Source organism: Ailuropoda melanoleuca, chromosome 9 (genome assembly GCF_002007445.2).
Source record: "Ailuropoda melanoleuca isolate Jingjing chromosome 9, ASM200744v2, whole genome shotgun sequence".
NCBI classification, from domain to species: domain Eukaryota; kingdom Metazoa; phylum Chordata; class Mammalia; order Carnivora; family Ursidae; genus Ailuropoda; species Ailuropoda melanoleuca.
In genome coordinates, this window is record NC_048226.1 from 100,162,834 (window position 1) to 100,179,881 (window position 17,048).

General features: G+C 43.4%; 1 protein-coding gene across 9 annotated transcripts in view; it reads right to left on the minus strand.

Moving 5' to 3' along the window:
* The window catches only part of TRAPPC9 (trafficking protein particle complex 9), a 601,443-nt gene that overhangs the window by 190,973 nt on the left and 393,422 nt on the right, over positions 1–17,048 (minus strand). For all 9 annotated transcript variants that reach the window (XM_019801179.2, XM_034668653.1, XM_034668654.1 and 6 more), the window contains one exon: positions 829–939. In XM_019801179.2, the coding sequence (XP_019656738.1) occupies positions 829–939 (111 nt within the window). The remainder of the gene's footprint in view (positions 1–828; positions 940–17,048) is intronic.

Below are 17,048 nucleotides of genomic sequence, written 5' to 3' on the forward strand. Positions count from 1 at the left end.
GGGCTAACAAAAGTGAACAAAGTGCTTACATCTGGGATATGTGTGTGCTGGTTTCTAAGGTATTTTCTCCAGGTGGGAAGTACTTTGCAATTAAAAATAAAAATTGTATTCCATCTACATCTTATCCCAATGATAATTCCGTCTATAAGGGTATGCCCCTAACATCCAAGCTGGGCTTGGAGACACAGTGGTGGATCTGGGGAGAGGCCCGACAGACAGCGGGGGAGGGCCTGGGTAAGGGGCCCCCAGAACAGAAGAGCTTCTTCCTGAAGTCAGGGAACTCTACCTGCCTTGGGACACGCCCACAAAGCCTGGCCTCACTCCTGGTCAGCTCTCACTTCCAACTCTGCTCCTGCGAGGCATGGCCCACGGCTGACTCTGTGCCAGGGTCTGGCGGAGCCACCTTTTTGCCCTCTGGGGACAGGGCTTGGGTGGCGCTGCCCCTCTCCCAGAGGTCTGAACCTTGCCTGTCTGTCTGTGGAATTCCTCCGAGGGACTTCCTACCGATACTGATAGAGGCCCCACAATCAAGGAGGCCAAGGCTTCCCGGATACAGCTTTCAGAATTGAAGAGTGAAGTCCTGCCCGGGAGCCTCAGGGTCCTGAGAGGGGGGCCTGGAAGCAGGTGCCCGTGTTTCCTTGGATGGACACCACTGGACTTCGCCCCGACTTCACACCTGCCTCCAACCTGAAGCCACCTCAGAATCTTTCACAGAACCTGAATCACGACTAGGCTTCCCCTAAGAGGGAGACAAGACTGCCTTTCCCCTGGTGTCTCGGGGGGAGGGTTATCCCAGCGCCTCATAGGTGGGGAGGTGGGGACACTCACCGCTGGCACTCGCCGGCGTGCAGGATGAGCTCCTCATTGCCGCGGGCGCTGACGGTCAGCTCGTGCTCCGTGGAGTTGAAGACGTCCAGGAGCAGGTGGCACTGCCGGGTACTGCACAGAGTACAAGAGAAAGTTGAAGATCTTCTGGAAGCCAAACCAGAGCAACTTAGATTTTATCTCCTCCCAAACTGCTTGAGGACGTCGGAGGTGCAATTTATCAAAATGTCACATGCCCCAGACATACAGGATCACAGATGCTCACTCTGAACTCACTGAACTCTGCAAAATGGGTTTGGGCATCAGATCCTCCCCAGTCCCGGGGACACATGCATACAGCCCGAGGTGCCCTTGACAAAGCAAGTGGCCCTGGGAAAGTCACCAGAATTCTCCAAGCCTCGTGTATGTGAGGACTAGAACACCTGACCCGGAAGTAAGACCGCCAGTGGGAAAGCACGTGGCGCACGGTGCCGATCGACAACCGCTGTATCCGTGTCATGACCCCAGACGCGGATGTCTGCTGCCTTCTGCAGGTATGGGGCAAGGTGCTGGGCACTGGCACATGGAGAACTGTATCCCAGATACCTGTGTGCTCACCTGCTATGAGCCTTGCACACACTACACCCTCCTTCTCTTCCGAGCAGTGAAGATACTGCAGATTCACTCACTCCCACCCTCCACACACCTCCCCCCTTCGATTTGTCTGGTCCAGAAGGGAAACACTAACATGCTCAAGTTCCCAGTGCCCCCTGACACAGGACAGGTCCCTGAAACAAAGTTCTAGCCACTAAGGATAGGCTTCTGGAGGCTTTCAATCCCACATAAGACCTGTCCCCAGGAGAAGAAGGTGTCACCCCTCAGACTCCCTATTTCCCCCCTGCGCCGAGATGAAGAGGACACCGAGCAGCTCAGCACCCATTTGGAGGCACGGAGGCGGTGGATCCAAGTGGGGCCAGGAGGAGTCTGGACACGGTGCCGTCTTCAATAGCTGAAGTGGCCCCTCAGAGCCTCTGGCCCTCCGGACTTATCGGCTACATGTGCCGGACAAAATCCAACCACACACGCATTGTCTGTGCTAGTCCTATTTGTTAGACTTCCGTTACAGTTGAAAGCTTGCCTACAACTCAGCCAGCGTCTTAAATACCACATATCCCAGCGGGCACATGGCAAGGAATCAGGAAGTGTGTGCTGATCTGGACAGGACAGCCGTACCCACAACCGGAGCAGACAGAGAAGTCAGCAATGGACGCGGAAGACATTCTGGAGTGGGGGGAGTACTTTCTCACAGGGAAAGAAAGAAGCAGAAAAGGATCTGTGCTCTGGGTCTCCTTCAGCTTCCTGTGTCTTCAGAACATGACCCTCCCAAGGGCATCACAATTCTCAAATTTACTTCTCAAGGCTTCGCTGGTAGCAAAGGAAGGGTGGAACGCAAACAGCCCCGGCAGCTGGCTCTTCATTCCATCTTGACGCCCTCGAGGCTGCCCTCCCCGGACTCATGCACAGGTAAGGACAGCGAGGCGCCCTCGAGGCTGCCCTCCCCGGACCCATGCACAGGTAAGGACAGTGAGGCGCCCTCGAGGCTGCCCTCCCCAGACCCATGCACGGGTAAGGACAGTGAGGCGCCCTCGAGGCTGCCCTCCCCGGACCCATGCACGGGTAAGGACAGTGAAGCGCCCTCGAGGCTGCCCTCCCTGGACCCGTGTACAGGTAAGGACAGTGAGGCGCGCTCGAGGCTGCCCTCCCCAGACCCATGCACGGGTAAGGACAGTGAGGCTCAGCACACGGCCACAACACCAGTAAGGCGACCAACACCGCAGACTTAGAACTCAAAACCCTGTGCTCTTCACGTAGATGGAAGCAAATATTCCAAACCTCATTGTCTGTTCTTCCCAGGGAAGGGAACTGAGGTGGAGAAGCGTGCGGCACCCTGGCCAGGGACCAGTGCACATGCACACACTCGCATGCACACATGCCCATCGGCACCCTCAGAGGCCACAGGGCGTCTGTGAAACACTGACTGTTCAAGAAGTGTGTGCGTAGGCCACGCGCAGGGGTGGAAGGTGAGGCAGCAGCTCTCTCGTGTCTGCGTGCGTTGCTGTGAGGTGCGGCAACACACATCTTCAGAAAAGCAGGCTCACACTGGTTGATTCTAGGTTCTTCGGGTGGGAGTGTTTGCCCCAGAGATGCAGCACTTGGAAAATATTCATTAGGTCTGACAGCTCTGTACAAGAGGCCTCTTCACTCGGCTCACAGAAAAATGAGCTTTCAAGAATGAAGATCTATTCTGCCTTTGTCATAACTTCATGAAATCTTTAATCACAGCAAAATCTTTCATCAGGAATGGGAATTCGTAAAACATTTATCAGACAAGGAAAACTGAAGTGATTTTTAAAAGCAGGAAAGAAAAGACTCAAATATATGTTGTTTTCACTCATAGAATGTAGCAGCTAGAAACCTGCACAGTAATGAACAACAGAATGCCACATTTTGTTTCATCTATTTCTCCTGAGCGTGGGGGCCTACTGATCCAGTGTTCCTGTTTCTCCTAATTTTTGGCATCACGATGTACTGGCAGATCGCTGCTTTCTATCTATCACTCATAAATTAATTCCCTTTCCTAAACCCCAAAAGGAGCATTTTGTACCCAACCATAATGTCCTTTACTCTGTGTATCCTTCTGGATCACTTTGGATGATTTTCTTAAGTTTCATGCTCCATTTGAGCATACAGTTACTTTTAATTCTAGCTTGCTTTGTTTTGTTCTTATTCTTTTCTGGTTCCATCCTTCTGAAGTATACGGAAACCCAGGAAAGCTTCCGGGAAGAACTAGAATGAAGCAAGTCTTAGAAGGACATCCATCTACCTGGGAAGGGGACGATGCTGTCCAGGCAAAGAGAGCAGTGCATGTGAACCCACCTCAATTGAGTGTATGTGCACTGCTTCCTCTGTTGAGAATTAGGAACTGTATTACTTCCTCTAACAAACACAACATCTACTGAGTAACTGCTGTGTGCCAGGTGCTGTTCCAGGCTCTGGGAATATGGAAGGGAACAATAGAAATGGATCATCATTTCACAGAAATCACACTCTTGTGATGAGAGAGGGCTGGGAAAGAGGAGGTGAGTTTACAAAATAAAACGTTTAGTCATTTTGTAAAATGAGGAAAAATACATTCAAAAGTTTGCTGAATAGCAAGTAAAAACACACCCATGCAACCAATAAACATTCATATATATATACTGAAAACAGTTACAACATAATTTTTTAAGAAAGTATATAACAATAGCAATGCAATGCATTTAGGAATAAACCTTTTTAAAAGTGTCTGCAGAATGTTTATGGAGAATAGTTTTAAAGTTTTATAGAATGGTATTAAAGATGATGAATAAACACAGAAATGTATTATGCTCAAGGATGGGAAGACAATATTTTTATATAAGTCACCTCTTTTGAATTGTCTATAAATTCAATGACACTCAATACAAAATCCCAACAGCATTTCAGTTTTCAACAAAGTTGACACACTAATTCTAAAATTTATATGTAATACCAAAGGGCCAAGAACATACAGAACAATGGTCAGGAAGATGTTTGGAAGGGACTTGGCCAACCAGGTATCAAGAGCTGTTATAAAACTGTAGTAATGAAGGCACTGCTGGGGGCAGTGATATATAAATACATCAATGGAAAAAACAGCCCAAAAACAGACCCATGAATATAAGGCAACTAGATATATGACTGAAGTAGCAGTACTGATTAATAAGAAGATTCAATAAAGAGTGCTGGTACACACAATTAGGCAGACACACAGAGAAATGATATCCCTACCTCACACCATAAACAAAAATAAATCTCAAATACATTGAATAACTAAATGCTAAAAAAAAATAAATTTCAAATAGAGCATACAACTAAATGTCTAAATCCTTTAGAATATAGGTAAATCTAAATCCAAACATATCAAGAATTACATTAAATATAAATGGCCTAAACATTATAACTAATAGAGATTGTCAGAATAGACTCAGAAAACAAGATTGAACCATATGTTATCTAGAATAAATCCACTTTAAATATAATGATATAGATAGGCTAAAAGTACAAGTATGAAAAAAATATGCCAGACAAACTAATTGAAAAAAAAAAAAACCTGGAGTATTATATTAGTAACAGACACTTCAGGGTATACTTCAGAGCAGAGAAAACAAGCAGAGATAAAGAGGAAAGTCATATAATGATAAAAGCATTAATTCACCAAGAATACATAATAATTCTTAACATAAATCCACCTAGCTACAGAAGCTTCAAAAATGCATGAAGAAAAAACTGAGGGAACTGAAAGGAGAAATGCACAAAATCACCGAGTTGAAGACGTCACTCCTTTCTTAGCAATTTGACGTAGCAAGTAGACATAAAATCAGCAAGGATATAGAAGAAACAACCCCATCAACCACCTCGATCTGACTGACACTGAGAGAACACTCCATCCAACAGCAACAGAAACACATACTTCTCAAGCATTCAGCAACATTCACCAGGAGATAGACCATGTTCTAGGCCATGAAAAAAATTCCCAATGACAGCTACGTTCACAAAAGCATTATGCAAAAAAGGTATTTATAGCAGCTCTATTCATAATCACAAAAAGCTAGGAATAATCCAAAATGTCCTTCAACTGGTGAGAGAATTCATGCACACCTGTACACCTATACAGTGGAAATCTCAGAAAAAAAATCAAACTATTCATATATTCAACAACATGGGATAGATCCCAAAATCAATATGGTCAGTGAAAAACCTCACTTTCAAAAGTTTACATATAGCATAATTCCATTTATTTAACATTCTGGAAAAGGCAAGACAGCAATAGAAAACAGATTAGTGGTCAACTGTTGAGGGGTGGGTCAGGGTAATATTACAAAGGGTAACATGATTAACAAACTTTTGGGGGGGGGTGATAGCACTGTTTTTTATCCTGATTGTGGTGAATACATGATTCTACAAATGACTTAGAACTCATAAAACCATGCATCATAAAGTCGATTTTAGGGGCGCCTGGGTGGCACAGTCGTTAAGCGTCTGCCTTTGGCCCAGGGCGTGATCCTCGCGTTCTGGAATCAAGCCCCACATCAGGCTCCTCTGCTAGGAGCCTGCTTCTTCCTCTCCCACTTCCCCTGCTTGTGTTCCCTCTCTCGCTGGCTGTCTCTCTCTGTCAAATAAATAAATAAAATCTTAAAAAAAAAAGTCGATTTTACTGTATGTTAATTAAAAGTTTTTTAATTGATGCAATTAAAAAACATCATGATGAGTCTGATGAGCCTTAGTGCATAAAATCTGTTGTGAATACCAGTTTTGTAGCTTGATGGCTATAACATCTTAAGTACGTTGTTTAATTTCTCTGATCCTCAGTTTCCCCAAGGGGGAAAAATGCCCTTATCATAAAACTATTAGGAGGCTCTAATGGAAAAATAGGTGAAAGTGCCTTGTTAAACTACAAGGAGGAAAAAAGCTCAAGCAGAATATTACACAGACACGAGAGGTGCTTATTATTAGCTTGGTGGCTGTCAGTGGAGCAGCCAAGGGAAAGCACACAGCCCTGCCAACAAAGCAATCCCAGCTAATTATTCAATACTGACTCAGCTAAAAGTGAGCATGAGAAATTCCCACGCCAAGGTCTGAGTCTATCTAAAAACCGTGTTGCTTCAGCCACAAAGTAGGTGGGGCTCTTTCTCTCCTTGACCCCCCAGAATCTGGTCAATATCTCTGGGGCCGCCCAGACTCTGAACATTAATGTTCAGTCATCCCAAGGAGTACAGTCAAGTGAGCAGACACAAAACCAAAACACGCAGGGATGGCCACATACCCTGCTGGCCAAATTTGTGTGGTCTTTCATCAAAATTCTCTAAGCCTTCTTATTTTCTCAATCTGTCTTCTTTCCAGAAAAAAAAAAAAAGCAGTACCCAGTTTGAGGATGGCAAGAAGTATCTCTGCTTCTAACTTTTCAGTTAGTAAGCTCTTAAATACTGTTTTAAAAACTTCCCTTTAAGAGAAGCAATTTGGGATGGCTGTCCATACAAGGACACAGAAAAACAAATGTCAGCAAAACTGTGCAAGAACCCTCAAATACAAATGCAACATGGCGCAGCCACTTCGCATAACAGTCTGGCAGGTCCTTACATGATTAAATATAGAGTTACCGTAGGATCCAATAATTCCTAGGTATACCCAGGAGAAATACAAACAACGTCCACAAAAAAACTTGTACATAAATATTCAAAACAGTGTTACTCATAATGGCCCCAAAATGGAATCAACCCAAATGTCCATCAACTAATGAATGGATCAACAAAATGGAGTTTACCCACCTAATGGAATATTATTCAACCCTAAAAACGAATGGTATGATGATACTTCACTGTGGGTGAACCTTGAAAACATTATGCTAAGAGAAAGAAGACAGTCACATACTGTATAATTCCACGTACATAAAATATTTAGACCAGACAAATCTGCGGAGACAGAGAAGAGATTTGCAGTTGCCTGGGATGGAGGATGGGAGCCACTGCTAATGGGTACATGGCTTCTTTCGGGAGGATGGAAAGTTCTAAATTTAGACTGTGGTGATGACTGAACAGCTCTGAATCTACTAAAAACACTAAATTACAGTTTAAGTGGGGGGGACTGTATGGTATGTAAATGATGTTTCAATAAAGATGCTTAAACAGAAAGCAACCATTTGAGACGCTGAGCATCCAGGACGCAGCATGCCCAGGAGCCACTGGTGCTCAGAGAATCATGCTGTTTCACCTTCTAACAGACCAGCACTGCACCACAGCGGCTATGAAGACCTCGCCACTCAGCGTCCGTTCCATCACCCAACCTGTACTCATAAGAGCCCATGGGTATGAGACAGGAGCCAGGAAGACAGAGCCTCAGGTGACTGTCACCAGGTATGTGAGCTGGGCACGTCAAGACACCTGTGCCTCACAAAGAAAATGCATAATGATGAGCACGTCCAACGTAGCTTTTCATTTTCTGGGAATAACGACAAGCCGAATTCAAGCAGGATTGCTTACAGAAAAGTACTTGCAAATAACTACCTGAAATCACTTCATGCGTCACCACTTGAGATTCACTTTAAGATGATTAAACAAACCAGTAAAACTTTAAAAATGCAAAATGCAAGAATTCTAAACGTAAGGTTGCAAAGAAACTTCGGCCAACTGTTGCTTTTCTAGAATCTACCTTTATACATATGTGCAATCCCTAAATCAGACATGACGTAGGCACTTTTTGTAAAGGTTTTATTTATTTATTTGAGAGAGAGAGAGAGACAGCATGAGCAGGGGGAGAAAGAGGGGGAGAAGCAGACTCCTCGCAGAGCAGGGAGCCTGATGCCGAGCTCCATCCCAGGACCCCAAGATCATGACCTGAGTTGAAGGCAGACACTTCACTGACTAAGCCACCCAGGCGCCCCAGGACATAGGCACTTTTAATTGAAGTTTATAAATGAGACTTTTAAAATATACTAACATAATATAATAAAAAAACGTTAAAAAAAAAACTAAAGCAAAAAATTAAAAAAATTAAATATATTAGTGTATGTTATTTGTTAAAAAGAAAAACTTAAACTGTCTTTGGTAAGTAGACTGTTATAAAATGAACATCAGCACGCAACATGGAATGATATAACCACCTATGATAAAATACGGATCACGTAAAACTACTGATTTTAATAATAGTTTAATACTACATATCAGGAAGAAATAAAAGGCCCCTCAAGATACACCTGTGAGCAGAAACAGAAAACTGGGAGGTGGTCCCTGGGAGGTGGCGCACCCGGAACCAGAGAGTGCGAACTACGGAGTCAGCGTCAGTTAGACGGATGGTCCATCTGCTCCGGCCCACGACGGGCTCAGTCCCACCTCCCGGCTTCTACAGGTCTGTAGTATGTTAGCAGTGGGAAGGCCGATGACAGGTGTGCTCATAGTTGCAGAGGATGCAGGCCAACAGCTGTTGGCTGGGTGGAGGATGACGCTCCCTGCAACCTGACTTGCTAACTCCTGAATGGCCATGGCACCTGGGGGCAAGGGAGCTCAGTGTGGCCAGCAACACCAGCCAGACAGGTTCTCCAAGAAGCAAGGCAGCCCTTCTCCTGTTTCCCGGGGCACTCCTCACAGCCTGGCCTCCAGACCGCCAACAAGGGGGCGAAGAGGCAGGGGCGGGCTGCCCTGTCACATGGCCCGCCCACAGGGGTTCACTAGCTGGACCGCCCCTCTGAAGCCTCCCACAAGGCAAGAAGGCGAGTCCCCCACCCTGGGCTTGACCATCCTCCTGGAGGATTTGAGATGGGAAGCAACCACTGAGAGCAGTGTCTGAAGGATACGAGCTCCCCAGAGGGAGCAGGGCTGCCCCTGGTGCAGATGTAGCGGGGTTCTCCGCGGCCAGGGACACCAGAGTGAAGCCCAGGACACACACTCTCCAGGAGTTCCTCATTTGGGGACCAGTCCGCTCATGGCCTACTACATCTCACTGACATTAAATACCTTGCTATAGCCTGTATGTTGGAAACAACCTGGAAAGCTCATTAAATATTATAAAGGGGACTTAATTTGGCACTTAAAGTAATTCTTTCCAATATTTATTTTCTACATTTCCCAACTGCAGACCTATTTTATATCCCACTGGGGAAGGCAGGATGTGGGCTGCACAGGATCACCCTGCACATTTTTTGCAACTTCCTGTGAATCTATAACTAGTTCAAAATAAATTGAAAAAAAAAATGACATGGGTCTGAATCAGACTAACAGAATTCCAAACATCATTTCACGTTCTGTCATCTCAGAAGAGGAGGAGGAAAGAGTCTTTTGCCCCCAAGCGTAACTGGTTACACGTGCAAAAGATGCAGCTGCTCTCTGGGGCTTGCTAGGTGGGGAGTGGGGGGCAAGCCAGGTTAAGACACACCCCACACCCCCAACAGCAGCGGCTGCAGTCTACCGCAGCACCCCACTATGCCTCTGGGCATGCCCCCTCTGCCCATCACTCCCCATCACAGGGGACGTCGGGAACTGTCCTGCCCCCTCGTCCCCCAGAGAACTCCTCAGAGTTCTCACCACACACTGTTGACAACCCCACTGTGATAGTTATTTAACAATTCCACTGAGTCCTGACTGCTTACTTTGTTGGCTGTGCTACCGAGACAGCCATGAGTCCGGAAGTGCTCACCTTCAAGGAGCTGGCGGTAAGGTGGGGAACAGACAGACAGACCGCTCAGATATGCTGAGGGGAAGGACATCCTAAGGAAGTTCGCAGGGCCCGCGGCAGCCAGGCTGTTACACATTCACACGACCGACTCATCCCTTCAACCCTAGAATCTGGCACAGAGTTGGAACACGCACGTGCACACACAAGCAAGAAAAATGCCAACCACCCCTTCTCAAGGATCTACCTTCTCTCAGGCACTAAATCAGTACTTCACATGCATGTTTAAAACCTTACCACAACTCTGCAAGAGCAATGTTCTGTCTGTTTCAAGGTAAAGAAACAGAAATGATTTGCTCAAGACCACAGTGCAAATAAGCAGCAGAATCAAAATTTGAGATCAGATACAGGTCACACTTCCTTCTGAATCCTGGTGCTTGTTAACATTCTCAACTCTTGTTAAACTTAAAACCAACTTAATAAATGTAGCAACTTGAAAAAGACCTATCATGATAAAACCCAACATGAAGATTGCCTTTATTGTGGGTCTGTGAGCACATGTTCCCCACAGAGTTGAGCTGTCTTACCCCATGGGGGGAAATGGAATTTTTCTAAATGGTCAGGGCGAAGTGCTGTGATGTATCAAGTGGTATGATTTCTATTAATAATGTAATAATGATTACGCCCTACGCCCTGCTCAGAGGAGAGTATTTTTCACAGAGCTCAGAGTAGCAATGCACGAGATTGGATCATTTATTTTAACAGGCTGGAAAGAAATTGCTCCTCAGGCGAGAGGAAGGCTGGGCACTGAGACAGGGGTGGCATAGCCCGATCCATTTCAATCTGGTCCCTGACAACACGCCAGCCAGCTTCCTGAATCTCAAAGTAATTAGTCTCCTAAATAAAAGTCAGGTGAGACCTATGTACACCCCTGAGGGAGAAGAGGGGGGAGAAGAGCCGTGAACTTCCACCCCCCATCTACACTGTGCCTTAGTGTCAAGAACGCACCTGCCTCCTCTGTGGCATAACATGCTGCTACCATCAGCCGCTGAGGCGAGCAGGGCCGCGCTGAGCGCTCCGGTCAGGGGCAGGAGGGCAGACCTGGGAGAGCCAGCTGCCTCCGAAGACATGGCGGAGGTAAGGGGCCGAATGAAGAACTGAGCGCTCCCAGTTCAGAGGACAGCTGGCAGAAAGCACAGGCTTTGGTGCCAAGGAGACCCTAATGCACACCTTATCTCCTCCACTCGAGGACGTGCAGCTCAGTCTACGGCCACGTCTGCAGACAGCAATGCCCACTTCAAAGGGTTCTCTGGAGTTTAATGGGACACTGACCCCAACAGGCCCAGGACACTCCCTAGAACACAGGAGGCCCTGAATAAAGGGGACTTCCCTTCCCCCCTTCTCTCCCAAAACACAAACATTTGAAAATCCCCAGTGAGAAAAACTGCATACATTATCAATATTCATGAGAGGAGCAGATGCACAAACCAGCTCAAGGAGCAAAACGACTTAACATCCATTTGTATTTTGGTTTTAGAGTACAGTAGGCTCTGTTAGGCCAGTAACAGTTATCTTCTGATGTCTGTGTGGCTTCTTTTTGCACCAAGATCAGCTTGAATGCCCACACAGGCTCCACGTACAGTGGGTCACCCAGCTGTCTGTGCTGCAGACGCCGTGAAGCCATGAGACACGGGTGCCAGTCTGTCACCAGCAAGCTGTGAGGACTCGGCTAAATCACACACGCTCTCTGGACCTCATTTATAATGCAAATGTGTTGAAATAAGTCATCTCTGGGGATGCTTGACTCTAAAACAACATGATGCTAACAGAAAATCTTCATCTGTGAGCAAGATGAAAAATGAATTCACAATACATTGTGTCACATCAAATTCAATAAAGTGCAAAAACTGAATGCCCAAATTAAATGCGTGATAATTCTGCTATATTCCAGCCCATGCAATTTATATGGGTCTCTAAGGAAAATAGAGCTTAAATAAATTTTTTTGAGTCACGCCTTTTACGTAAGAGACACCTGAATAAACGTAGTCTTGGTACATTTACAGATCTTCCTCCAGTTACGACGGGTTACAGCCTGATAAACCCAGCCTAGGTCGAAAATACCACACGTTGAAGCACATTCACAGCTGAGCCTGGCCCATCTTAAATGTGTTCAGAACAGTTACATTAGTCTATAGTTGGGCAAAAACATCTAACAATGCCTATTTTATAATACCTTATGCAATTTACTGAATACTGTGCTGAAAGTGACAGGCAGAAGGGCTGTGTGTGTGCAACGGCCCTTAGTCCTCCAGCTGCTGACCCTCGTAATTGCTGGCTAATTGGCCACGGCTCCCCACCACTGCCCAGCATAACGAGGAAGTATCCGCATATCACTAGCTCAGGAAAACATCCAAATTCCAAGTTCCAAGAACGGTTTCTACTGAGTTCTAATCACTTTCACACCATTTTAAGGTTGAAAAATCGCTAAGTTAAGCCATCGTTAGTCAAGGACTTTTCATGCTCGTTCAATCATTCCTTAAGTTTCATATGTCCCTACCACGGGCCACAGGTGCCAAGCCTTGAGGATTAACAACCAGGCTCTGGACTGCACAGGGCTCAAATTTTGGCCAAGGAAATGGAAGCAACAATTAGCAACACTCCTCCACTCTTCCCAGGAAATGGGTGGTAAAACCCTACTCATTCTTCAAGAGTTAGGACACTGTTTCATTTCCTATGTCGCCTTCCTTCTCCAGTAAAAAAAAAAAATCAGGTGTTCTCTCCAATTATATACATACTTTTACATGTGAGCAACAAAATCTTAAAAGTCAAGGTATAATTTACATGCAATGAAACAGCACAACTGAAGCACATAGTTTGACGAGCTTGACATTTGCTACAATCCTGTAACCCTCAGCTCAAAAGACAGTCTTCCTTCTAGGGTGCCCACCTGTTTGGGTTTACCCAGCACTGAGGGCTCTTCCAGGGCAAGGGCATTTCGGAGTTAAAATCTGGGAAGTCCCAGGCACACTGGGAAAGTCAGCAACCTGAACCCTGCGAGTCAATTTCTGCCCTGCCCCACCTCAACCTGCAGCCCCCGCAGCTCAGACTTCTTTCATCCTGTTCTACTAGAAATTGGTATAAATGAAGTCGTGAGTGATTAGCGCCACGATTTTGAGCGTATTCCGTGTTGCTGCACATCCCAGTAGTTCATTATATCTGAGTAAAATCCTTCTGTATGGATATACTGCAGACTATTTATCCATTCCCCTGCTGATGGACATTTGGAGTTGTTTCCAGTTTGGGGTTATTATGAAAATTTTTGCAGGAATCTTTTCATGAATACAACTGTTTATGTCTCTTGAGTAAACACCTGCGAGGTCATTGGGTACGTAGATGTCACACTCGGTGAGTAATGGCCTGATGATGCGTGAAGTTGGGCCATGTTACACCCGTAATTTATGAAGGCTCCTGCTGTTTCACGTTCTTACCAGCATTTGATATCGTCATCTTAAGTTTGGCAGTGCTAGAGGGTAGACGGTGGCATCTAATTGTGCTTTTAATTTGCACTTCCCTAATGATGAATGATGCTGAGTACTTTCAGGTGAGGTGCATACTTCCAGGCCATTTGTACACTTTCCTTTGTGAATATCTGTTCAAACCTTCTGCCCATTTTTGATATCTCTTAGTGTTTAAAGACTTCACTGTATAAGTCAGATACGAGACTTCTGTTGCTCACATAAGCAACACACATTTTCTCCAGCATGCAGCCTGCCTTTTGATGAGGTGAAGTTTTTAATTTTGATAAAATCCATTTTATCAACTTTCTGTTTTATGATTAGTAGTTCCTGATCCCATCTGAGAAATCTTTGTACCAAAGTTTCAAAGATACTTTGTTACTTTTTCTTTGAAAAAGTTTATAAAGTTTTTTCATTTAGGTCGAGAAGCCATCTCAAATCAATTTTTGTGTGTGATGTGGTCTATGGGTGAAAGTTATTTTTCCCCCTGTATGTACCCAGTTCTTCCAGCACCATTTGTTGAAAAACATTTTCATTCCACATGAAGTTCTTTTCATACCTTCTTAAAAATCAATTGATCAGGGGTACAAGGGTGGCACAGTCGGTTAAGCATCTGATTCTTGCTTTTGTCTCAGGTCATGAGATGGAGGCCCACAATGGGCTTCGAGTCTCCAGCATGGAGTCTGCTTAAGTTTCTCTCTCTTCCTCTGCCCCTCCTCCCTGTACTCTCTCTTTCTCTCTCTCTAATAAATAAATCTTTAAACAAAATCAACTGATCATATATGAGAAAGTCTATTTGTGGAATTTCTTTATGATCCATCAATCCCTTTGTCTATCTTTATAACAAGAGCACTCTCTTAATTACTGTAATTTTATATTAAGTCTTAAAATCATACCCTATACCCTCCAACTTTTTTTTGTCAACACACCTGTCTAGCCCATTGGCAATAGCTTGTTCCATTATGAAATAATTTCTAAAACAATTTATCAATTGCACTCAAAAAAAAAATCCTGCTGGGGTTTTGATTGGAATTGCACTGAATTTATAATCCAATTTGAGAAAACTGGTATCTTAGCAATAATTGATTCCTCAATCAACAAGCGTTGTATACCCCTCCAATTTTTTAAGTGCTAATTTCCCTGACCTGTGCTTTGTCATTTTCAAGGTAGAGAGCACATGTAAAAAGGTTTACCCATAAGTGTTATATGTTTTTTATTTTAATATAAATATTTTCAAATTTTCATTTTCAAATTAATTGCTAGTATATAAAACTACAATTGATTTCTGAATATAGTATGGTATCATCCTACAATCTTACTAACTCGACTTATTAGTTCTTTTTTTATTATTTTGACTTATTAGTTCTAGTAATCTTTTTGCCATGAGAGATCTCATGGTAGATATTTATGTACATGACCACATGTATCATGCAAACCCACAAATAATAGCTGTACTTCATTTCCAATCTTTATTGCTTTAATTCTTTTTCTCATCTCATTGCTCTGATTAGGTAGAACTGGCAGAAAAGTAATGAATATACTCGCAAGAGCAAACATACTCACCTTAACTGATCCTGAGCTTAGAGAAAAAGTGCTCAAAATTTCACAATTAAGAACAATGTTAACTATATAACTTTAGGGGTTTGTAGATGCCCTAGACCAGGTTACGGAAGTTCTCCAAGCTTTGTTTACAGACAGTTTCCAGCATAAGTGTTGAATTTTGCCAGATGATTTTTTTCCCATCAACTGACATCTTATTTTTGTCCTTTATTCTGTTAGTATGTATAGTAACTTTATGCACTAATTTTTCAATGGTAAAACATCCTTGTGTTGCTGGATGAAACCCGAATTGTTCATATTGTGTTCTCTCTTTTATACCGCTGGAGCTGATTTATTAACATTTCGTTGTGAATTTTTTCAATTATGCATATGAAGACACCGGTCACAACATCTACTTTCTCACAATGTCTCTCCCTGGATTTGGCATCAGGGTGAAGGCAGTGTCATAAAATGAGAACTGGAAGTATTCCCTCCCTTGTCTACTTCCGGAAGAATTTTTGTAGAAGTGGTAGCCTTTCTTTCTTAAAAGCGTGATGTATTTCATAGTGAAGCCATCTGAGCCTCAAGTTAGCTTTAATTAACAATTTAAACTCTGATATGTGATTATCGCAGGGACTCTATTTCTTCTCGTGTCAATTTTAGTTAATTTTTGTCTTTCAACACATTTTTCCTTTGTAAAATTTATTGGAATATGATTTATCATAAAATACTTATTATCCTCTTTATGTATACAGGATGTGTAATGATTCATTCACAGCATTAGTAATTTGTGTTTTCTCCTTTTAATTCTGATTGTCCTGGCTATGGTGTAATAATTTTATTAATCTTTCCAAAGAATCAATTTTTGGTTGCATTGACTTTACACATGATTTTTTTCATTTTCTATTTCAATGATAACTACTCTTTACTGTTTTTTGAACCATTCAACTTTTCTAACATAAGCATATAGCATCCTATAAATATCAGCTGGAATCATTTACTAGAACTGTGCATGTTTCTTATATTTTTTAATGTTTTTTATTATATTATGTTAGTCACCATACAGTACATCCTGGTTTTTGATATAAAGTTCAATGCTTCATTAGTTGCGTATAACACCCAGTGCACCATGCAATACGTGCCCTCCTTACTACCCATCACCAGTCTATCCCATTCCCCCACCCCCTCCCCTCTGAAGCCCTCAGTTTGTTTCTCAGAGTCCATGGTCTCTCATGCTTCATTCCCCCTTCTGATTACCCCCCCTTTCTTTATCCCTTTCTTCCCCTATCTTATATTTGTACTAATTTCCTGTCTTCTTGTTCTGTCAAATACTGAGATACAAGTGTCAAAATATTCAACTATAATTGTGGCATTTTCCATTTCTCCCTGAGATGTCATTTTTATTTTGAGTTATGCTTTTAAGTACATTTGTATTTAGGCTTCCTACGTACTCTTGATGACTTGACCCTTCTATCAATATAAATTATTCAACCTCTTTTTCTCCTCAAAGTCTACCTATTTGATATTAATTTTTCCACACCAACTTTATTATGATTACTGTTTGTATGGCATATCTTCCCCGCATCTTTGTGCTTTTCAACTGTACATAATTGTGAGTTTCTGGTAGAAAAAATGTAGTTGACTCTAGTTGGTTTTTCCTTTTTTTAATATAGTCTGACAACTTCCACTTTTAAATATAGTCTTTAGTCCATTTACATTTAATGTAATTCTTGGTACACTGGATTTAAGTCTACCATATTGCTATTTCCTATTTGACTGTATGTTCCTAGTTCTTTTCTCCTTTCTTTTTTTTTTAAATGATTTTTTAATATATTATGTCACCATACAGTACATCCCCGGATTACGATGTAAAGTTCGATTGTCCATTAGTTATGTATAACACCCAGTGCACCATGCAATACGTGCCCTCCTTACCACCCATCACCAGTCTATCCCATTCCCCCACCC